The following is a 24,405-nucleotide window of genomic DNA, read 5'->3' on the forward strand; positions in this document are numbered from 1 at the left end:
TAGCAAGTTGCAAGATTCTTCTTTCTAAAGTGTTTATTTTTTAAATATTATGTTTATATGAGTTGGTATAAACAAAGTTCCATATCAGAAAAAAAATAAAAGATAAATATGAGTTTATATACACATAAGATATCTTTATTAATAAAACCAAATTCGTAAGAGCTTGATCTAAATCGGACAATATCTTATTCGTGAAGACTTATGTGTATGTGTGAGAAACTCTTCCCTCTATGAAAACTAATGTTTACGTGTGAGTGCTGAACCCTTACAATATGATCATAACCTTTTACACAATTTTTCTTATAATTCAAATTGTTTTTTATGAAAATATGAAAATTCCATGAAACATGGTTCAAGCTATTTATAATGAATATCTTAGTTTAAATCTATAAAAATATAAAAAATTATTACTCACCTAAGTGAAAGAATTCAAACTCATTTATTGTTTGTTAAAATTCACTAATCTATTTTCTCGGAGAATACATTCCATTACTCGTTATTTTCCTAATCGTTCTTGGAACTTTTTCTTTCTTTTATGTCACTGTAAGTATTATTTTTTTTTTTTCTTGATACCTTTATTCGCTCTAAGGAAGAGCACTATTCCTCCACGAACTTAAATTTATTATATCAAATGTACATTGAAAATAAAAGCTATAATAATTTTTAGTGTCAAACCTAATTCATACTACACATATTCAATTTATTAAGATTATATGAAAAATGAACTTTCATCGATAAATGAAAACGAAAGAAGAAATATACGAGAATAGAAAGTTAAATTTTTAAGAGTTAAATATGATTTCATTCTTAAACTTATCATATGTTTTTAGTTTTCGTTTGTCTTTCTTTTTTCAAATTGATTAGGTGTTAGGACAGTCCAATAAAATATATGTAGAATTTAGATAATTAGGTGATCGAATTATCTTATTAATTTTAAAACACAATACATGTTTGTTATATCAGACAAAAAAACTGACAGTAATTATCATGAAAAATTAAATCTATAACTTTTTTAAAAGAAGAAAAACTTAAATAAAACAAAATTTAGAAAATAGACAAAAACAAAAAATATATGATAGTTTAAAAATAAAAACATATTTAACACAACTTTTAATTTTTAAAGTTATAACGATTTCGATTTTAATAAGTTTGATTGAATTTAAGCACGAAAAGGGCTATTAAATTCTTGAGCAAATGGCTTTTTTTATGGTTGATGGAACGTGTGGTTATGCAAATGGTTTTCTCTATTCTTTAATTATGTGATGATTTAAGTTTTGTGTGTTTTTATTTCTACCTGAAATTTATTATGGTTATAAATTCTCATATGTTTAGTTTATTGATTGAATAAATATAATGGTTACGATGGATTTTGAATTAGGCTTTTAATTAAGTTAAGAAAATAGTGAGAATATATTTATTTTGCTTTGTAAAGTTAAGAAATATAATATTTTCTTATTTTATTCTTCATTTTTCTATCCTTCTCTTTTCTTCTACGTTTTTCCTTTAAGAGGGTCTCTTCCAATTCATTACTCACTTTTGTTAAAGTAGAAAATTTTAAGTCTTTGAACCATTGAAAAAAAATCCCAACAACAAATTGGGAGAATTTTAGTTTAGTAATCTCTCTACATATGAAATCAATAATTTGAATATTTTTTGTATAGAACTTAAATTAAAGTGGTATATTTGTGTTATTTAGATTACTTTTTAATTGAGTAGGATTAATGTTTAGGTACTTTGAATATATTTAAATGTCTTAATTTTTAACAAATAGAACTGTTTTTCTTTAATTTTCTTAAATAATTTTAATAACTTATTATTAAATTCAAATATGTTTTATTGAGTTAGGTCTAAAATTACACCACACTTGATCAAAATCAGTAATCCTTAGTTAATGCATAATTAATTATTCAAGTATGAAGAACTTCAATAATTTTTTGCCTAGTAAAGAATGTCGTTAAGAACATATATTTAATATAGTAATAAGTTAAATTAATTGAAATTTATAAAATCAAGAGGTAACTATTAAATAAGAAGCAGACCCCAAAATGTGTTTTTCAGTCATTTTCAATCAATAGCAGGGATGGCGTTAAAAAGATACATCAGGAAATATGTTGCAAATATTTTTCTTCTGTCATTTATTAAAAAATATTCCATCAAAATACTCTCCCTGATGTTTTTTATGCGTAGAATCTTCAGGATTTTCTTTTATATTTCTAATTATCTTTTATTTTCTCGGTCACAATTTTGTTTTCTACATTATTTAAATTAATTTACGTATTTAGTATGAAAGTAAAAGTGAAAACGACCAATATATGTTTATTGTGGAATGTAAATATAAACAGAATTAAATGAGAAACTTTATAACTATTTTATGAAAAAAAAAAAAATCATTCTGATCCGAATCCGTTGACATCATTAAAGTCAGGAATCATAATATTTTTTAATTTCTATGTATAATAGATAATTTATTTTTACGTAGGTAATAATAAGATATGATTGGTAGTTATTTATTAAGAATAATTGAGGTGGTGTTAACAGAAAAAGCATGGTGTTGGGAAAAGAAAACGAAGATTCCTGGTTTTGGCTTGTTAGGAGGGTAACTATAAAACAGTAGCCATCAGTTATAGAAGGTATTATAATGGAGGAAGCAGTTAAAAAAAATGTGCGATGGAAGGAGAAGTGAAAGTTTGATGGGTTGACACGTAATGGGACCAAGATGACGTGTGGTGACAATCACATCACAGATAGAACCTTCACTCGAACCATCTTCTGCTATATCTTTGGATCTCAATCTGCACTCCACACACTCCACACTCACTTCATAATCTTCTTCTTCTTCTTCTGGTCCCCTTCCTTTTAGCCTCTGTTTCAGATCTACCCATTACATTACACACTGCAGAAAAGCACAAGATGAACAAGTAATGAGGTAGCCGGGAGTGGAAAAAATGGGTGGGGGCCGGTTCAACCGGATGCAGAAGGGGAAAAGGGTTCCGAGGAGGGTCTGGTTAAGCTTCCAAAAATCAATGGGAGTCCTCGTGGGTGGGAATCATACCTCCTCCAGGTTTTGCACTCGCTAATCTTCTTCTCTCTCTCATCTTTCGGCTTCAAATTTTTCTCTCTTTATTGAAATCAATCTCTCAACTTCAATGGACACCAAGGCTTTCTTCAATCTCCACATCCTCAATGCCTCCATCGCCAGGCGCGTCCTTCTACGCTCCATCCTCCTCGCCTGTGCCATCTCCATCGTCTCTCTCTACCGCGCGCAGTCGCTCTTCGATTTCGCTCCCATCGCGACCTACTTAGACTGCGTTTCCGGTTTCCATGGCGTCACTTTCCGCCCCGCTTCTCAATTTCTCCGGACCCACTTCTGGGTCCCGGTCAATTGCGGGAAAGACGCCAACTTGACCCTCACCGTGGTCTCCGAGCTCACCGGTAACCGGTTGCTCTACCCTGGAGCGAAGAGTCTCTTCGTTGGAGAAGGATCTTCGATGGCCGTCGTGGCAATGAAACAGTTAGGCTTCTCCGCCGTCAGCGCCGTCCAAACGCGTAGTTTCGAGCAGAAGGAGGTCCTGTACGAGGATTCTTCCTTCGATTTCGTGTTTTCCAGGGACCTCGACAAGGTATCTGTCCCTGCTCTGTTGGTTCTCGAGATTGAGCGTGTTCTTAAGCCTGGTGGAATTGGCGCCCTTGTTGTAGGTAGCTCTGGTTCCCATCCCAATGATTTAATAAGGGCAGCCACCCCTGTTTCCTCTTTGTTAAGATCTTCCAATGTGGTGCATGTTGATTATGTCAATGAGCTTAACCTTGTTGTTTTCAAGAAGAGATATGACAATGCTACGTTTTACCGACATAATTTACCAGCTGATTGTCCCAGTCTCACCTTCACCAAACCCCTCATAGAGTTGATGGAGCCTCTTTTGAGTGAGAAACAGAAAGCACTACCTCCCGAGTTTCACAAGAACATTCCCTATTTGCCTAAGTTTGTGGATGTTTCAAGTAGGAAGAGGTTGGTGTATATTGATATTGGGGTGGGGGAGCTGCTTAATGCCAATGTCAGTGATTGGTTCCTGCCATTATACCCTATTGATCAGAAAGATTTCAATGTTTACTTTGTTCACTACAACACTTCCATCATGCTGTCCTACGTGAAGCGACCTGGTATTACATTTGTTTATCACCCTGGCTTGGCCGGTGTTGGGAAGGTCACTGCTAAACTTGGAACAGATGATAACGATGATGATCTGGATTCTTTCCTTGGGGAGGAGGAGTTTGATTTCCTTGCCTGGTTCAGAGAAACTGTGCAATATGCTGATTTTGTAGTCCTCAAGATGAATGCAGGAAATGTTGAACTCAAGTTCCTCTCTGATATATTTGAGAATGGAGCTATATGCTTTGTTGATGAGTTGTTTCTCAAATGTCCCGAGAGGAGAGGTAATGATAAAAGTGTAAGCAGCAGCATGGAAAGTTGTATGGATATTTACAAGGGTCTCAGAAACAATGGTGTCTATGTCCACCAATGGTGGGGAGACTAAGTTGCATTGAATATCTTTCATGGTTGTTACGGTGTGCAAGAGAAACTGTGTTGTTACAAGTTTCTCTACGTTTCATGTGTTTGGACTATAGTCCAATTGTGTCAATTGTTGTTTTTGTTGTCTGTGAAAGAATGAAGGATGCTATGAACATCCTAGTGCTTTTATGGTTGGGCACTCAATGCTAAATAAACAACCACTGTCGTTCTCGTTTGCTAATAAAACCTGTGATGATTTCGTGCTGCTGTGTAAGTTTTCTTTTTGGTTGTTTTTAGGTTATAATGGAAAGTAGGAATTGGTTGGCTCCTGACAAAACAAGCAGAAGGCACAATAATTTCTTTAGATGGGATCAAGGACCATGCCATACTTCATTCCTGTTGCCATACCGATTAAAATAATATAAAATCAACAGCCTCAGATTCACTGCATTTGGAATCATTGCTTTTCCTTTTTGAAAACATAAAAAATGTTATCGTTTTCAATGAGGTGGTCTGGTTTTAGACTTCACTCAATCTTCAGTCTACTTTCCAATTACAGACAATGAACTGAAAACAGATTTGAAAGACACAGAAATGCAGTATGGTCAATTGGATCAGCTCTAACTAAGTCAGTGTGGTCAATTATAAAATAGATTCAGGGTCAATTATAAAAATCGTATAGAGGAATTGCAACTTGATAGTTACTAACCAAATCTAAATCATAGCCTGCATGAAATTTGCCATTACATTGTCACGTATTAACATGTATGTAATTAGTTTCTTAAAGCCTAATTCAGAATATTACCAATTAGTATATTAAATTGTAAATTGTAAACAGTTTTATACAGCCATATCTGTTCGTAATTAATGTCAAGATATGAGATAAAATTATGATCACAATTTAGATCCTTGATTTTTTTATGCTGTAAAGACAACTTTGTGCTTGGAAAAATTTCACCCAATACTAAATATGCGATATTCCACTACTGGCAGTATTTCACTGTAACGACAATTTTTTATCCTCAAGAATGGAAAGAAAATGCATCTTGAGTCTTATAGTGTGTAAAAAGGTTTGGACCTCATCCACATTACATATTTCAATTTTGAAATTATTTTTTCTAGGACCCAACGCCTCCGTTGAAAGGTCAATTAATGAAAAGCCCTACACCCAGAGAAAAGTATTCAGTATTTTATATGGCAATAACTGTGTAGAATTATAGATAAAGGACAAAACACCAATTTATTAAATAAAATATAAAATCTACAATGCACAGCGGTTGTCAATCTACATTAGTTAAAAAAAATAACGCCTTCAAATTTTACTCTTCCAAATCTGATTTAAACTAACCTATGAAAGTTGTAACTAAGACAAGTTTGTAAAAGAGAAAACATACATTAAAGATGTTATTATTCATACACCAACTTACTAATGTTTTAGAAAATAACATTTGTTATATATATTACATTATTTCTTACATATCAAATTTCTTTTTTTCTTCTCAGTTTCTTTCACTTAATTACGTAACTAGTTATATGTTTTAAAATAAAGTTTATTATGTGTTATTGTGCACATAATATTTCCAGAAAATAAAACATAAATAGAACTTTTTATGATATTGGTTTCGTATAACAGTTTTAATCTATAACATTAATAAGAAGACTTTTTTTAGTAAAGTATTTCTATTATAGAAGAAGAAAAAAACTACAAGACAAATCTTATTTGAAGTACTAATTTTTAATTTTAAAAATAGAAACTGATGTACACCTTAAAATACCAAAAGACTATTCAACCAAATACAAATAATTTGCAGGTATAGATATCGGCATTCCCACACAAGTAGAAAAAAAAGACACATTTAGTAGCCCAATTCGCCTTCCTACACCTAATTTTAGAGTCTCTTACTACCCTTTTAGTTCCTTTAACCATGAGATGCCACCCGTGTACTACATAGGATTGGAAACTTCTCCATACATACCACAATGACAAAATATATTTAATGATATAAAATGATATTCAGAAGCCCAGAGAAACAAGCTCATTGGAGGCATTGTCTGGTACAAGTTATGAGCAATGCCAGCCTGTCGTTCACTTTGAATCACAAGTATATATAATTCCATTTTCCTTTGTTTTTGTGATTATAGGAAAATAGAGAAAGTAAGGTGAAACCATGAAAATAAGACAGGGGTGATGTTAAAGTATAACAGTTGGGCTGTACAGGAAGCTCGAGGAGTTAACAATGTATCTTGTATCTTCTTCTTCTTCACTCCTCAGACCCTACCTTTATCTCCAAAAGCCTCTCCACTGGTTGTCTGCAAATTGGGCATCTATTTGTCTGGAACCTCAAAACCTTCGCACATCCACTACACATACACTGAAAATAGAAAACGAATTCAAGGTGGTCTCAAGTAACAAATAATTAGTTTTTAACATTTAAATTAGGCTAAATGATCACGACTTTGCGAAGAGCCCAGGACTGAAAAGGGAGGGACTGCTGATCATAGTAATTCTATCAACAAATCAAAGAAAAATTCATTCAGAAAGGGAAGCTGTAAATACCATATGGCGGCAGGGATGAACAATTGTATCCCGAGGCTCCGACAAGCAGATGACACATTCTTTTCCTTGGTCACTCTCATCCAAGTCAGCTTCCGTTGAATTTCCAATGCCATATATCTCCTGCAGCTCATACCTCATTCCATTCACCCACAAGATCTGCTTAATAACTTTCACCCGGAACTCTCCTTTCTCCTTCTCAAACACTGCTTGGGTAATCTGTGAGTTTGTGTTACCAGATGCTGGAGTTCTATCCGACTCATCTTGATTACCAGGGGAAGCGTCTGCCTTTACTGCTAGAGGGTACACATCCATATCACCCACTTTCAGTAACTCGGACTCCTCAAAAACAGAAAAATCAATACCAGTTCCAGATGGCTGCCTAAACTTCTGGCCAAGACCCTGCTCAAAATTCACTGTCACTGGAGCAGGATTGTTTTCCTTCACTGGTGTGAGGATGGAGTCTTCGCCTTCTTTTGCAAAGAAATAAATGGTGACGCTGTAAATCAGATAAAAAGAAACACTACCTTTAGAACAAGTACATGAATAATAATTATAGTACAAAATATTCACACGCATAACCATCGATGACAACTGCCCCCTTCCACCCTGCTTAATGTCACAAATGCACATTAGCCTTTACAAGCCCTAAATATCAAACATGTAGCAAAATTTGGGCCCATTAAGCTCCACAATACTCCAAATATGAATATAGGAATAAAACTACTTATACTGATAGTGACATTTTCACGAGTTTAAAGTTTCTTATGGAACATTGGTGAGAACTAAGAAGCATACGCGAAATATGCATTAAATTAACCACTAAGATATCTTACAGAAAAAAAAAAGGTACTGTTTCCTACAACCATAATTTTAAAAATGCAATAAATGGAAGTAGCACCTCAGTCTTGCATTATCTGTCTCCCAAAATTCGAAAGTAGAACTCCAATTTAAATATAAGGGTGGAAAAGGATAAACAAAGCATAATTAAAGATTATGTTAGCATTGTAAACTACCCCGACCAGCAGAAAAACCTAAACAATCAAAAGCACTTCAGTTTTCCATTATCTATCTCCCAAAATTCAAAAATAGAACTTCAATTTATATATAAGGGTGGACATAATTAAAGATTATTTTAACATTGCAGACCAATCCTAACAGCACAAAAACCTAAACAGTCAAACTATTCTGCAGCTACCACCTCTTTTTTATATGGCTTCCATTCTCCAACAAAAGCTAAAACTAAAATGAAACGAACAATAAACTCCAACCCTGGTTTGACAGCTATAACAGCTTAAAGATACAGAAGGAAACCATGGTAGTTGAATCGGCATCTAAAGTGTGAATTGGAAAGCCCATTTTCTGAATCCCAAATTGAAATGTACCGTGAAAAGTAAGACTCACACAAACACACACATATAAGACATGGAAGCACAAAATGATTAATAACTAAAATAACATAACTCTAGGATAATTTTAACAAAAAGAAACATTTAAGAGATGAAATCATAAATACTATCTGCACATACACTAGCATTTTCAAGTCAAATAGCTAATATAGTGTCGTGGTGTAGAAGCTTAAAAGCAAACACTGTTGTTGCAAAAAAACAACCACAGGGAAAAGAAGAGTAGTTGCCTGCTACACAGATTCACTAATTCAGCACACAACAGTTGCTGCTGCAAAAATCATGGGAAGAGAAGTATAAAAATGAGAGGAGACAAAAGTCATTCATGGGCCACTCATGTTTGGCAACGGCAGAGGAAAGAATGAGAGATGCTAAGGCCAAGGTCTAACAAGAGGGAAAATAACAGCGCATCCCCGATCATTTCTGCTAATTATTTTTTAGAGTCTTCTGTAGGGTTTTACAGAGTGGGGTCACGCATGACCCAACCTGGTTTTGGGGACATGACCAACTTCACTGCCAAACCATGATTCATGTGATTCTGGAGCAATACAAGCAATTTGCTTACAAGTCAAACCCAAAATCAATTCAGCCCTCAATTTTATAATAGTCAAATTATTCAATTTGCAATACAAATCATGCTATACTTACTATCATTGATAATATACCTTCATATGATCATGAACATTACATATAAAGACTTTTTTCTATAAGCTTAGAGGATTGGACTAGTGGCAAAATGTTTGGGTAATATGAATGAGTTTATGTGGTCAAGTCTCATCGCCACCATTGTAACAGGATTTTCTACAAGTTAATCAATGTTACCCTTTTAATGATGATGGTTAAAAGAACTTAATAAAGTATCGTCTATTCAGAAAAGTAGTTGCGATTTTGCCAATCATGGTAGTCAGTTTGAAAGCAAAGGTTCATTTTGTCTGAAAATTAGCTTATCAATAATGTTATTCCTTCTATTATCACTCAGGCAATCTGTGGTAACAAGATTTCAAAGTGTTCAAATTGATTCTCCATCTAATCAAAGGTAATTGAGTACACACTTGGTTTCATGTTAAATTCTTCATATTCACATTAAAATACTAGCTAACGTGATTGGAAGCACATTTTCATATTGATAGTTTCACGTTGAATAATTGATTCATGGTCCGAAATTGATTGGTTGAAGCACACCACGTAGCATTTACGTTGGATAAAAAAAATTGATACCGAGTTTTATGATCAACTTACTTATAGAATAAATACGTCCAATCCAAATACAAATCACATCACTTCAATATCAATTTTAGCCAAAATCTACTTTGTAAAATCAATTTCATTCAAAATCAATTTTTCCAACACACACTGAACCCTTGAAAGACACAATTACCCATTACAAAACTATATCCACTCCTTCGGGAAAAAAAAAAATATAGATATCTAAAGCATGAACTTATTTAATGCAGTTACCTTTGAAAAATCGCAGTTACCCCTGCATCATATTCATACGTATGTTTTACACCTTACAACACTAACCGGAGCAATGTCCATTATGCTAACCAGCAGGTAACCACAGGATCGGATGTTGGTAAGATAAAAGAAAATAGTTGTCATAACACTCCGTAAAATTCAAGCTACCATGAGAGCTCAAATGAACGAGCCTAAACAATACAAAAGATAAGACAAGCAAGCAAGTACCATTCAAATAATCCCCCACGCAAGCATCATTCCTATAAAAAAAACCACTCGCATGAGCATAACTCCCAGTAGCCTGTAAAATACTCAAGATATATTAAATAGCAATTAAAAAGAAAAACCCTGGTTGAAGTTGGTTCCATATTCTTTTTAGCTTCTGATTGCTCGTGTATAACAGAACCCTGCTTAATTGCTCACGCAAAAGTGAACGCTACTTGCTACTAGCTTTGTTCGTTCTCAGTTCAATTATTTGATGAATAACTAGAAGCTAATTAGTAATAAAATCCCACCCCCACAAAGCAAATGACGGCATCCAAAAACCCTACACCCGACAATCTCATCTTAGTGCAATATAAACCGCACGCAGATAGCTTATCAGAAAGAACCCAGATCCTCGATTCGAATAAAAAAAACCCCTTCATTTCACAATTCCGATTATAACAATACATTAAGCAATCACAAAACTAATATTAACGAATTCTCAACAAAACATACCTCCCAGAAACGGTGGCATCGAAGGAAAACGAGATAAGGAAGTGGGAAGAATTTCCCTCATCAGGTTCAAGCCTGAGACTCTCTTTCCTGATATTGACATCGTTCCTTATGGTAACGGCCTTCTGGTGCTCAACAAAAGGTGCAGGGTTAGGCATCACGGGCCCACAAGGGTAACGCCCTGGAATCCAGGCCGGGTCCATGTGCAGATGATGTTGATGCTGATTTTGTGGATGATGATGTTGATGCTGTAGATGATGATGTTGATGCTGTTGATGATGATGCTGATGAGGTATGGGAGGCGCCGGAGGGTAGTAACCGGGGTAATGGTACTGCGGGTAATGCAGGGTAGGGTTCGCATAAGGTGCGGCACCCTGGTACACAAATGGATTCGCGGCGATCTCAGGCTGCGGCGTCACCGGCGGTGGAGGTGGCGGATGATTCCGCCTTAAAGCTCCGCTGTGCCGGCGACGGTGGTTGGCGCCGCCGCTTGAGACGTTGCCCATGAACGAGAGTAGACAAGGAAACAAAAGCCCCAATTTTGGGTTTGGGTGGTTGGATTGTCCGTGCACCCCCGGAGGTGGTGGTGGTGGTGGTTTGCTTTTGCGCTCTTTCTTTCCCTTAATAAAACAGAAATAAAGTTGTATTAATTAATAATTAAACAATTAATTAATTGATATAAAAATAAAAAAGAAAGGAATGAATTGAAGGGTGAGGCGAAAAGTTAAGAGTTGAAAGGGTAAGAATAATAAATGCTTGGAGAATTGATTTAGGATATAAGAAGAAATAGAAAAATAAAAGTAAAATACAGCAAAATTACCAGAGATATTAGATGGCGCGCATGATGCAAATTCCAAAATTTCTCATTTTCTTAAAATATATATTCAGACAGAGACAATTTTTGTTGCTACTTTATGATGCAAATTCCAAAATTTCTCATTTTTTTTAAAATATATATATATATATATATATATATTCATTTTAAAATTTCTCACTTTTTTTATTTCATAAGAATCTCATTTTGTTCTCCAAATTCTTATTTCTTTCCCAGGTAACTTTATACTTTGCACTAGTTTTAGATAACTTGAATGTTAATCTTGGCACATTTAATTAGAAAATGATAAATATTTCAATAAAGAAATGAAGGCAGTATTTCTTATAAGAGACACTCAAAGTTCCTTTCGGGTAATTTAAATCATGCATAATTTTCATTAATCTCTTTCCTTATCCCTCCTTATGACAATCATTTCTTCATTATATAAATTGTAAATCAACATGCTATCCTCAACAAATTACTTTTTTTTGTCTTTCTTTTTTGAATGAAATTTGTTTCTAAAACTTCATGCGAAATTGAATTTTGTTTTTTTTTTCAAAATTTTTATATATTAATAAATAAATAAATATAATTCTTTTAATTCAATACATTTAATTCTTTTATATATCATGTTTTATATAAAATTATATTTATTTATTTTTTAAATTTAAATAGCAAAATATATGAAAGTTTTGAAAAAATAATTTTCAATTTTAATTAAATCTAAAAACATATTTAACTCAGCAATCTATAAGTGTATTTATTTTATATTTAGAATTATTTTTAAAGAATGAGTTTAAAAAGTGTGTTGCAACATTATAATTAATTATAAAATGTAAAGGTTAGTTAATTTAATTAAAATTAGAGTTTACTTTTGTAATATATTAAATAAACAATATTAAATAATTATGTAAGTTACTAAGATCAAATTTTAGTTTTAAATTAACTTAGTATTTAATATTACATTTAGAAAAATATTAATGTTCAGAGTTAATCAATTCTTACTGTAGGTAAAGAAAGGATGATAGTGATAAATTTACTGGATGTACAATATAATTAAAAAAATAAAAGGAAAATATAAATATATGATAAATGTAGACAAAATAAAAGTATATTTATATCATTGATTTTTAAAATATTTTTCAACAGTTCAATTTCTCAAAGAACTTTTAACTTGTGGTGATTTTTTTTTTTTTAATTTAAGCATTAAAGCAAACACTTGTTTTACATTTGGATAAAGTCCTATTAGATCATAACAAGGAAAAAGACATTAAAACTGACATGTTAATTAGTCTCTCTCACTTCTGTTGAAAAATATTCACAAAAATTCTTATGATTCAGGGTTTAACATATAGTTTTCATTTTCAAAAATATTTTTAAGTATAGGTAAAAATGGATTTAAGTTTTAATATACCATAAATTCAAATGTTTTTAATTTGTCAAATAACTTTATACAAACAATTTAATGAAATTAATATATATTTAATAAGAAGTTTTAATAAACTTAATGATAATTACGTAATTATAAAATATTAAAATTCTTGACTAACAAAATATATTTAATTTTTTTGAATAGTTAAACATATTTTTAAAATATATAAGTTAGTTATTTAATTTTGTTGTGCAAAAATTCATAAAAATTTGAATTAAAATTAAATTAGTTATCTTAATTTAAAAATTTAAAATAATAAATTTATAAATTTCTTTATTAAATCTTGTTTATTTTAATTTTTTAATGTATAACTTAAATTTATAAATTTTATTAATTATTTATTTATCTTCAATACTCTCTGTATATACATATAATAGTAATAAATATATATTTAGTAATTATAAAAGATTTTAGTGTGGATTTTATTAAAATTAATCTAGTATTATATTTTAATTAGATTTCATGATTTTCTATTTGTGTTTGAACATTTACCTCAATTTATTTATTATGTGTCATTCTGTGATTAGTCCAAAATTACTCTAAAATCAATAATAATAATAATCATAAACACAGCATGAACCAATCACAGAATAAAACATAAATAATGTTCAAATATTGTAAAAAACATTATTGTCTAAATATCATTATCTTATTTTATTAAGTACTATAAAATTTATTTTCTAAAAATTGATTAAATCAATAAATATATTATAATTAATAATTACATCAAATTATATATTATCTATTTTATTTAATAAATAATGATAATATGATATAAAAATATTGATTTAAATATAATAAAATTATGACATTAAATTATCTGATAAAATATATAATTTTATATATTAATAAGTAGTACATTAATAAAGTAAAATATTTCATTAATATTTGTATTCAAATTATGATTTATATAATATAATATCCACAAATAAAAGTCTTTAAATGTAAAATTAACTTTTAAAATATTATGATAATATATTTAAAATATAATAATGGAGAATATAAGTTAAAACAAATATACTAGAAAAAAACCAAATATATATATATATATATATATATATATATATATATATATATATATATATAATATGATATGATATTAAATTAATTAACACGATAAAAAATTATTAATATTTATATTAATTATACAAAGTTAATATTATTTGTTTTTTTATTGATTGTTAATTTAAAATATTATTATTAAACTTTACATATTATACTAATATATAATTTTCATTTAGGTAAGTTAATAAGTGACTTAAAAAATTATGAAAGAAAAAAAAAATACTGAGGTAAATTTGCTCTACCCAAATTACATATCCCAATCCTTTCATAGGTGACTTTTAGGATCAATCCTTTAAAATACCTCCAATTAAATGAGCAAAAACAAAATAAAATCTAATTTTAAAGAGGTTGAGGATTAACCATGAATCATCAACCTAAATAACAACAATATCTCAACTTATTATAATAATAATAATAATACATAAAAATGGAAATGATGGTTTATTCTACATGAAATATAGAAATTACATAAAAAATAATAATTTATCCTATTTTATGAATTTTAAATTCTGGTGTTATGTCACAGCATGACATTAGAAGCATGTTAGTAGATGACAGGTATGAAATGTGACGCTAAGATAACCTTGACATGGTTCTCAGAATCTTTGAAACTGGTCAAAGGGGTTAGTTGCAGCAATGTGCATTAGTTCCAGTTTGAAACACAAAGAAAAGTATCATATGTAGACTCTGTCACCCAAAAGAAAATACATTGAAGATGACATTTTTCGAATGTACAACTTTCTTTTCTTATCTCACAATAATCTTTCAATTTTTTCTTTATTTGTTAAATAGTGCTATCAATATTTATTATTATTTTGATTTGGAATGTACAACTAAAGTTTAAAATGATAACTCTCAAATTAATACAACATGATAATAACTCTATAATTAATAAGATTTTTGGTATTAATCCGACATTTAAGAATAATTTGTTATTGTTGTCCTCCTAATAAAAATATATATACATTTTTCAAATTTTACTTTTCAAAACAAATTAAAGATTTCTCAATTTTTAGGTGTAATGAAAATGTTCTATATGAAGGTTCGTTGTGGATAATATTCAACTTCTTTAAAAAATGATTAGGATTTAGCTCCAATTTGTCGGCAAAAAGAACGTGGAAAAGCTAGAGAAAAGAGGAAGAGAAACACGTCAAGTTTAAAAAGTTTATTTTTCCTTTTTTAAAAAGCGTACCAAAATCTTCCATATAGAAATAAAAAAAATGATAAAAGTTATATAATAGATTATGTTCTCAGAATAATTAAATTCAGTTGATTTAAAAATTATAGCTGATTAGATCTTCAAATTTTTATATATAGCTGATTCGATTTTCTTTCTTTATTATAATTCAACTTTTTTCTTACTTCACCATTAAAAAAACAAGGATTGCAACGCTAATATATTAATGAAAAAATATTGAAAATTTTCAGGAATTTTTATTGAAAACAATTATTTTTTACTTGCATAACTTTTTGCTAGCGTAAAACATGTTCTTAAACAAACTTTTAAATCAAGTCGAACTCTAAAAATATATTGATTTAAAAAGTGATCAATTTCAACTTTCAATTAAAAAAATAAAACATAGTCAAACTTCACCTTTTAAAAAAAATGACAAACTTGGAACTAGTATCATTTTCATCATAATCCAGAAGAAAAATCTAAGAAACTCGGGAGTGAAATGAGATGGCAACATGGTAAACAAGAGAATCTGTCAGAAATAGAGAAAAAATAGATATATGAAGTTTAAGTCAATGGGTCAAAGACTTAGCTTATATCAGAAACCTTTGTGTGCCGCCTCCTCTTCATTACAACCTTCGCATGCTCTCCTTCGCTTTCTTCACACCATTGCCATCTCCAAACAAACCTTAACGAAACAAACACCCAAATCAATCATCCTAGGAATTTTACACGTGTCTCCAGGCATGAAGATTCCCTGTTGTTCTTTTTGTATTTGTTTCTCAGCATCGGTCAAAGATCAAGAAACTAAGCACGGTATATATGAACATATTAATGTCTTTTCCTCCTTCTCTCATCATTTGCTTTTTCATCACATTTTATCTTAACGTCATAGAATTCTGCATTGGATCTATAATAATTACCCAACAGAAGAGCCAGGGGAAGATGGCGATGGAAACTTTCGCATATTCACTTACAGAGAATTGAATTCTGCCACGCGGGGTTTTCATCCCTCGGAAAAGATTGGAGAAGGAGGCTTTGGCTCTGTCTATAAGGTTATACACACATATCGTCTTTTTTTCTTTCTTTTTTTTTCATGTGGGTATTGAAGAAATCTACAATTTGATGCTGTGTGTTAGTTCTGTTAATGAATCGAGAATTGAATTTGAAGTGGTTGTCTAAATTGTAAAGGGGCAGCTTCGGGATGGAAGTTTGGTGGCTGTTAAAGTGCTTTCGATTGAGCTAGATTCCGTAAAAGGAGAGAGGGGTTTTGTGGCAGAATTGAATACACTTGCAAATGTGAAGCACCAAAATCTAGTTATTCTTCGAGGGTGTTGTGTTGAAGGAACCCACAGATACATAGTCTACGATTATATGGAAAACAATAGCCTTCGTCACACTTTCTTAGGTGATCTTCAGATTAATATTTTCTAATTTTTTAAGTTAATTAGTCAAAGTGTTGAATTATATTTCATGCATGTATTGTCTTTTGATTCTCTGTTACTATTGACAGCTTCTGAGGAAAAAAGAATGACATTCAGCTGGGAGGCTCGGAGAGATGTATCAGTTGGTGTGGCCAGAGTGCTTGCCTTTCTTCACGAGGAACTTCAACCCCATATTGTGCACAGAGATATCAAATCCAGCAATGTTCTTCTTGATGGAAATTTCACACCAAAAGTCTCAGATTTTGGCTTGGCCAAGCTGTTAAGAGATGAAAAATCTCACATCAGTACCCAAGTTGCGGGCACATTGTGAGTAAAACCAGAACCCCTTTTGAGTGAATGAAACAAATTTGGATTCTTTTTACTGAATTACTGATGGGTTTCTTTAATCTTTTTGAAAACGTTATAGAGGTTATCTTGCTCCGGAATATGCCAGTTCTGGCCACCTGACACGAAAATCAGATGTTTATAGTTTTGGAGTACTGCTTCTAGAAATTGTCAGTGGCCAAAGAGCAGTAGATGATCACGAAGGTGCGAATCGTTTCATAGTTGAGAAGGTAAAAAAATTGGACAAGTGAGCATAAATGTTTTATTGTTTGGACATCCATGTTAAATGATACCATGTTAATTGTGATTGTGTGAACATGTTGACAGTCCTGGGCAGCGTACGAGGAAAAAGATCTTTTGAGAATGGTGGATCCAATGCTGAAGATGAACTATCACATTGAAGAAGCTAAACGGTTCCTAATGGTGGGGCTTTGTTGCGTGCAAGAAACGGCCAGGATGAGGCCACGAATGTCAGAGGTTGTAGACATGTTGAGCAAAAACATTGAGATGGAGGAGTTTCATGTTTCACGACCAGGATTTGTGAATGATATGAGGAACGCCAGAACGAGGAGGCAAGTAAATTCATCGGAGGAATCAAGTGCTAGTGCAGCAGCATCCTTTGCAGATTCCTCCGGATGGAGTACCTCCAATCTTGCTCGTTAGATTTCAAGGGTGCATGCTTAGGTTGTTTTGTAGGATCATAAATCATTAACTGTGTTTAAGATTCATCATAGTTTTTCTCAAGTGATTAATTACAATCATCAATTTTTTTCCTGCATATATGTAACATGACTTTTCTCTTTGGAAAATATTTTATACAATGAGACAATAGAAAGATGTAACAAGAAAAAATTGAGAGATAGAGATAGTTACATTTACTGTCAGGTGAGAAGTCAAATTGTTCATTCAATCATCCAAATAATATTGCTTCCACATGTAATTTTTCTTTATTGGATGCAATTGCTCAAGTGAATTTTTACATGATTCTAGATTGATTGAGGTAGTTTGTGGTTGAAAAAGAAGGATTGATACATCAGTGTATGCATATTTTTTTACAACAGTTTATGTGATAACGTATTATTAATTCGTTTTTAATATATGAACTAATAAAATAATAATACATAATTTATTATTAAAAAAATTATTAACATATTATCGTCCTTAAAATAATACTAAATTAATAACAATTTCTTTATATAAATATTGTGAAATGATTGAATTTTACTCAGAAAAGTTTCTTAAGGTATCATGCAAAATGAAAAGTTGGCATTGAAATGAGAATAATGAACCATTTTCCAAATTAGATATGCGTTTTGGCCTAACTTGACATATTGAAGTTAATAGTGTTTTTAAGATTTGTTTTATTGCGTGTCAATTAATTTGGGGAAAAATCATTATTCATATTTATCAGCTTACACAAAATTCCCTTTAGAAATCAATTGGATGTGCAACAACTAACATGTAAAGGAAAAGTCAGCAAGTCCATTAGTTACTTATGCTAAAATCTGTTTTAAGTTTAATTCTATCTCTACACTTTCCTTAATTATGGGATTTTTCAAATATTTTTACTTCTATTTGTCCATCATTTATTGCTGTTTAAAATAGTATTAATTATTTTTTTAACGATTGTATTGTATTTACCCATTTACTTCATTTTTAATCAAGTGATGCGTGTGGAGAAAAAAATAGACAAAAATGTATTTGATCGCATTATTATTATTTTTTAAGTTCAACAAAGTTTATCATAAATAATTATGATAGTATGAAAAATTATATATAACTTGAAATTTAAAAGTAGAGTCAAATAACATTTTGTATATCATACAAATATCAAAAACATTATAACATTATGTATCAAATTTGTATTTGAATAATAATAATGATAATAATAATAATAAATATGATAATATGAAAAATTATAACTTGCAATTTTAAAAGTAGAATCAAATAACATTTTGTATATCATAAAAAAATATCAAAAACATTATAACATTATGTATTATTTTGTATTTGAATAATAATACTAATTATAATAATAATAAAATTCATTAATAATAATAAATAAATAAAACATTATATGTTGGAGTATGAATTACCATAGAATTTATGTTTCTGAATCATTTGTCCTAATGCAATGAGTGGAGGTTGGAATACATTAACAAAATCATTGTATGAGTGTTCAAAAAACCTTTTTGTGATTGTAAAATAAAAAATACAAATTAGACAAGATTTTCAATAATAATAAATAATGTATAATGTAGGCAGTAATAACAATTATACTAAAATATTTTGGAGTAATAAGTAACATATCATTTTGTTTCTGTAAAGTAGTTGTTCATACTAAAATGCGTTTTTTACTTCACTCTATGATGCTGAATGGATTTTAATATTTTGGTGACTTCAAAATGAATAACATGAGTTTGTAATAGACTGAACAAAACATTTACCTATAAAAAGGATAAATTGTTTATGATAAATAAATGTATATGTAGGTTGTATTTTTTGACTAGACAATAATATTAGTAATTAGAAGTTTCAAAGTAAATTAATCTGAGTCATATGGATTGGTTCACCATAGATTAAAAGTTTAATTCGATTCACTTTTGGGTGAGTCAGAAAATTTTATAAGCCATGGAGAAGCTAGTCCCCAATGTCTTTGTCTGTCATGGGAAAAGGGAAAAGAAAATAAAATCTTCTAGCATGATGGAATATGAAAACTGCATTCTGCTAACAATTGAATAAATAAGATGGAGAAATATCAGTGTATTCAACATAAACGGTTGTGCTTTTGATTGATGTATATATAAAGGTTACAAAAATAGGCAACACAAGCTTGGTATGTATATATAAAAGAAATAATAAAATCAAGGTAATTTTGCAAGATATGTACTTTGAAACCAAATATTACAAGGCTCTTATTGAACATCATCTAACCAAACTAAATTATTCTTGAATTCTACAAAAAAGGGTAAAAGAGCGAGCCAACATGCAAGAGATACTATAGAGGTTAAAATCAACTTTATCAGTTTGGAAGGGTACTCTGCTATGGACCTGCATTCATAAAATCAGCTAAATAAACTAACTTATGTGACTAATACTTCAATCATCTAGAATTGTACTTTAATTAAAATAACTTCTTGAAAACATCCTCAAGAGTATTCTAATCGAAATACTATATTTGGACCTTGGAGAATTCTAAAAGTACAGTTAAGCCAATAGGTTCTTTCTCTCTTATCATACTCCAACAACACAAATATCAAATAAGTAATCATCCAAAGTCAAAAAACTGTCATAAGCTTTAAACAATTTTCCCAGCTTCTTACGATGTTGGTATAAAATTAAACCATCTAAAGTGAAAGAGAAACCAAGGAAAAGTGCACTTAACTTGAATTACAGCTATTTTCTTTATGATATAATACAAAAATCAAATTTTACCCTTATTGTTGCACTTCTACTTGATTCACAACATTTGTTTATGAACTACTTGAAGGTAGGCATGGCAAGAGAGCAAACATGCATAACACAAAGCAAGAAGAGACTAATAATGAACATAACAATAAGGATTTCAAAAGATGGCAGATATGGGGAATTAAAAGAAATATTATGTCAGAATCAGTGGAAATAACCAACATCGGTGGCAAGAAGTTTTCTTAACCAAGTAAAGCCTAAATATTTTCAAAGCAAATCTTACTTCTCCTCAGTAGGTAATTGTGGTCCTTGCCTTAGCTTATAGGTCCTGCTTTCAAAAGAAAATATCAATAAGCATATGTATGAATAAAGAGCAAGAAAGATTAAGCATAAATATGACCATAAATTGCTTGTTAGAAGCAACATTTGCTTCAAAATCTCACTTCTACCAGGCACACTCCTAACACAATGCTTTGCTGAAGACAACAATTGAAACAAAAAACTGAATTTTTAGAAGTAGAAGACTGCAGACATATACTAAATATTATGCTTACTTAGAATGCACTCTTGTAGGAGTTGCATGCAAAATGGTACTTAGAATCCCAAGTATGGTCTGAGTCTTCCCAGTCCCTGGGGGCCCCTGAAGGAGTTAGTTAGGCTCGATTACAATTTTTTTTATTATAAAAAAAGACTACATTACATTGATAAAAACCCAGATGTCTCATAGGTATTTTGCAAGAGGATAGTTGAATAAATAAGATTGATAGAAAAACTATTAGGTTTCGGGATTAAATGGAACCTAAAACGTTTAGTTCTACACACAAAGACACCAGTGTTATCAACACCCAGCACTGGAAACGTATCTATTATTCCAACGCAAGCAGAGTACAAGAAAACAACCAAGGGAAAATGTTTCCCTTCACACAGGTTGCAACTAGTCCTGTCCAGCCTCTCAAACTAATAAAAAACATCCCTTCTAAAAGACACAACCACACCTATATATAGTCTTCCCATTAAGAAGACTATAGCAGCCCAAACCACTTGTAACAAACTATGTTTTGTTTTTAACAACTTTCCTCCTAACATGAACATTCATAATCCTATCATTACACGATATGGCCTGAACAACCTTGTCCTCAAGGTTAAAATCTGGAAAGTGATCCCATATGGTCACCACATTCTCCCATGTTGCTGCCTCTGGTCCCCCTTCTTGCTATTCAATGAGAACTTATTATTTCAAATTGGCAGTTCTTTGAAATAAATTTCTCCAATTCCCGAATATAACAAACAAGTCTTTTCAGAAAAATAATTCAGCATAACTGATAAACATAACACCAAGCATAGCCTAACAGAAAAGGGAAATATGAAAAACCATTAAAAGAATTTTAGAAGAGAAAAAAGCCAAATAGAGACCTACCTGTATCAGGACAAAGGCTTTTGATGATAGACCAGCCTGGAACAGAAATAAAATGTTAAAATGGAATGAATAAAGGTTACCAGAGCTTTACATCTTATTAAGGAATGAAAACATCTAATCAATCTTCACTTTCTTTTTTCTCCTCTTTGTTGTTTGACTTGTAACTTTATGATGGCATATGTTGCAGTGAAGATTTTTCTAACAATTGTGCATGCTTGAATATGCTTTAAACTAAAGGGATAGAATGGTTTTCTTTCCTAGCTAAACTATTATGCTTCACCTTACAAAAGCTAACTTTGAGAAAGGAGAATTTGTTCAGACAGAATAAATGTAACATAGCTTTTAAATTTTTTAAAAGATCTTTCAAAAGGGTTCATCAACAAAAGCACATTATCTTCCAAAAGAGTAATAAAAATTTTATTGGACAAAAGAAAATAATAAAGGAGAACAAAAAAATCATCTGCCTCACACCAACTTTTTACCACCCTCAATTTCCAATCAGTCACTGGTCAGGCAAACAAAAAAAAATTCTTAGGCAAAAAGACCCTTCAAACTTTTATTTTGGTCCCTAGGGTATCTCAGTAGAGTGCTAGAGACTAATCCAAAGATTTATGAAATCTCTCATAGGACAGCTAAAAAGACTAATCCAAAACTCTATTTAAAGGACAAGTCTCTCTTAATAGATATTCTCTACTAACACAGACTCAGAATAGGACCTTTGATTATGTGCTTACTAAGCAGATTTATTTGTCAACCATACCTCACTACATTGGTGGACCCTTCTTACTTTAAAACATGAAAAGCAAACCAATTACAAAGTCAGTCACTCCCACCCAATTAACAAGAATAGTATAGAAAGGGCTAAAGACCTAAGACAAAGGCTATTTACAAGTGTGCTACATAGCTACTGCAAGAATAATAATCTTCTCAAAAAATAATTGAAATTAAAGATACCCTCTTCTTCCTCTTTCTCCTTAATGATCTGGGATTTGGCTTCTTCAAAGATGAGCGGTTCGTAGGTTGCAATATAGTCATCAACGTCTGTATACGGGTTCTTCACCTTCACCTTCACCTTCACCTTCACCTTCACCTTCACCTTCACCTTCACCTTCACGAGTGTCGACTCCGCAGTCCCTTCCTCCTGCTTCTGAAAATACCAACTTCCAGAAGACATTACGAAAGCAAATTAAAAAGAAAAACAAAACAAAGAAACAAAGAAAAATAGTAAGGAATAAAGTGTATTGCCTTAGATTCCTTGAGAGCAAGTAGTCCCAACTAAGAATAATCTTGTAGAAGCAGTAAATATAGGAGTTATTATGCGCCCCAGCAGTAGTTTTATTTTGTTTCTGATATGTAAGGTTAGAAAGTAGCCAACTTTATTTCTTTTTAACAAGATACAGAGAGCACTTTTCTGCATTTTCATCTCTGTATACCAATATTCTTTTGCACTTTTATCTATGGGTACCAACAAAAACTACCAAAATTCATAAAGAAGAAGCACGACTACTCCAACAAAAAGGCCAAGGAAACAAACCCAGGGTACTCTTAGATGTGTTGTTGAAAATTCGTGATTTTTTTTTTCCTTAAAAAAAATAACTAAAGAAGGTGTGCACTTATGTACAGACCCAGGGAAATAAAAATTCTAATTTTAACTCTTTCTCTTTTTCACAAATATCTAGGTTTACAATTACCTTTAAAATAAAATATTATATTTAAATAGTAATAATAGTAACAATAAATATGAATAGAATGTTATTATATAATAATAATTTATATAGTTGCAGAACAATTATAAAAATGAGAATATCAACTCATCATCATGACTGACCAATAAAAATAAAATAAAATTGGTAAAGTTATATAAATCAAGACAATCAGAAAGAAAAAAGAAATAAATAGTTGTACTAGTGAATGATTCAACAATAGTTTAAAAGTGGAATCATATAGAACTATTTTCTTTTGGTGAATGGAGTTGCTATAACTGATATTTGAATTATCTGAGGTACTTCTCACTCTAGAATTCATTACTGAAAATTGTGTAAAAATTTGATGGACAAAACCATAAAAGCAAGAATCTCTTGAGTATACAAGTCTTCTTAAAGTGCGCTACACATACTAGTAAGTACTCTTTGCATCAAAGTGAAAAATGAAAACAAATTGGTAGTGTTCTGCAGAAGCTTTTGCAACAATACTAATCAATCTGACAAGCATGGCTAACATAGGCTCCACAAACAATGACGTAACTCCAATTTTCAAGAGAGTACACCTGTGTCACTAAAAGAGTAATACAAGCATGAAAGAGACAGAAAACAATTCAAGAAAAAATCTGCCAACTAGAAGACATATTATATTTGTTCTCTAAAGCTTGCTACTCAATTATCATCAAAATTTACATGCCACTGTTTGTCAACGAATTCAAACTAGTGAAATAGAGAATATCCCAAAACCAGATGCATGATTTAGGTTGAAATGTACTGAATATAATAACAAATGCAGATGAAGCCAAGATGTTAACTAGTCAATCACGCAAAAAAAATGACAACACAACAATGAAAAGTATTGATGCATGCGTCAAATTCAAGATGACAATGATCTTTAAATGTCAAAAGATCTCAATTAACATGTAATACTGATAAGAAGATAAGCAAGTATCAAAAGAAAAAATGTTTTTTTTTTTTATTATT

The 24,405-nt window shown here is 31.1% G+C and overlaps 4 protein-coding genes across 7 annotated transcripts; 2 read left to right on the forward strand and 2 right to left on the reverse strand.

Moving 5' to 3' along the window:
* Positions 1-2,667: 2,667 nt before the first annotated feature.
* LOC106756912 lies at positions 2,668-4,781 on the forward strand. Its single transcript, XM_022779211.1, has one exon. It carries the CDS (start codon positions 3,147-3,149, stop codon positions 4,530-4,532), a length of 1,386 nt encoding a protein of 461 aa, XP_022634932.1. The 5' UTR covers positions 2,668-3,146; the 3' UTR covers positions 4,533-4,781.
* A 1,695-nt stretch (positions 4,782-6,476) lies between these two features.
* LOC106756668 (probable E3 ubiquitin-protein ligase LOG2) lies at positions 6,477-11,316 on the reverse strand. The gene is made up of 3 exons (XM_014639182.2): positions 10,646-11,316; positions 7,065-7,560; positions 6,477-6,879 (listed from the first exon to the last, which is right to left on the reverse strand). The coding sequence occupies exons 1-3, from the start codon at positions 11,146-11,148 to the stop codon at positions 6,769-6,771; spliced, it is 1,110 nt and encodes a 369-aa protein (XP_014494668.1). The 5' UTR covers positions 11,149-11,316; the 3' UTR covers positions 6,477-6,768.
* Positions 11,317-15,716: 4,400 nt separating this feature from the next.
* LOC106757424 (putative serine/threonine-protein kinase) lies at positions 15,717-17,836 on the forward strand. Of its 2 annotated transcripts, none has more exons than XM_014640093.2 (6): positions 15,717-15,943; positions 16,058-16,182; positions 16,319-16,535; positions 16,641-16,878; positions 16,979-17,126; positions 17,224-17,836. In XM_014640093.2, the coding sequence occupies exons 1-6, from the start codon at positions 15,874-15,876 to the stop codon at positions 17,557-17,559; spliced, it is 1,134 nt and encodes a 377-aa protein (XP_014495579.1). In that variant the 5' UTR covers positions 15,717-15,873; the 3' UTR covers positions 17,560-17,836. The 2 variants fall into 2 exon arrangements, with proteins under 2 accessions (XP_014495579.1, XP_022634933.1); XM_022779212.1 differs by having other exon boundaries at positions 16,325-16,535.
* A 1,768-nt stretch (positions 17,837-19,604) lies between these two features.
* LOC106757388 (probable helicase MAGATAMA 3) lies at positions 19,605-22,959 on the reverse strand. Of its 3 annotated transcripts, XM_022779214.1 has the most exons (6): positions 22,836-22,959; positions 22,676-22,799; positions 21,722-21,757; positions 20,859-20,934; positions 20,588-20,632; positions 19,605-19,947 (listed from the first exon to the last, which is right to left on the reverse strand). In XM_022779214.1, the coding sequence occupies exons 1-6, from the start codon at positions 22,893-22,895 to the stop codon at positions 19,812-19,814; spliced, it is 477 nt and encodes a 158-aa protein (XP_022634935.1). In that variant the 5' UTR covers positions 22,896-22,959; the 3' UTR covers positions 19,605-19,811. The 3 variants fall into 3 exon arrangements, with proteins under 3 accessions (XP_022634935.1, XP_022634936.1, XP_022634934.1); XM_022779215.1 differs by having other exon boundaries at positions 19,609-19,965; positions 22,676-22,959; XM_022779213.1 differs by having other exon boundaries at positions 19,621-19,947; positions 22,676-22,959.
* Between the last annotated feature and the right edge of the window lie 1,446 nt (positions 22,960-24,405).

This window comes from Vigna radiata, chromosome 3 (assembly GCF_000741045.1).
Source record: "Vigna radiata var. radiata cultivar VC1973A chromosome 3, Vradiata_ver6, whole genome shotgun sequence".
NCBI classification, from domain to species: Eukaryota; Viridiplantae; Streptophyta; class Magnoliopsida; order Fabales; family Fabaceae; genus Vigna; species Vigna radiata.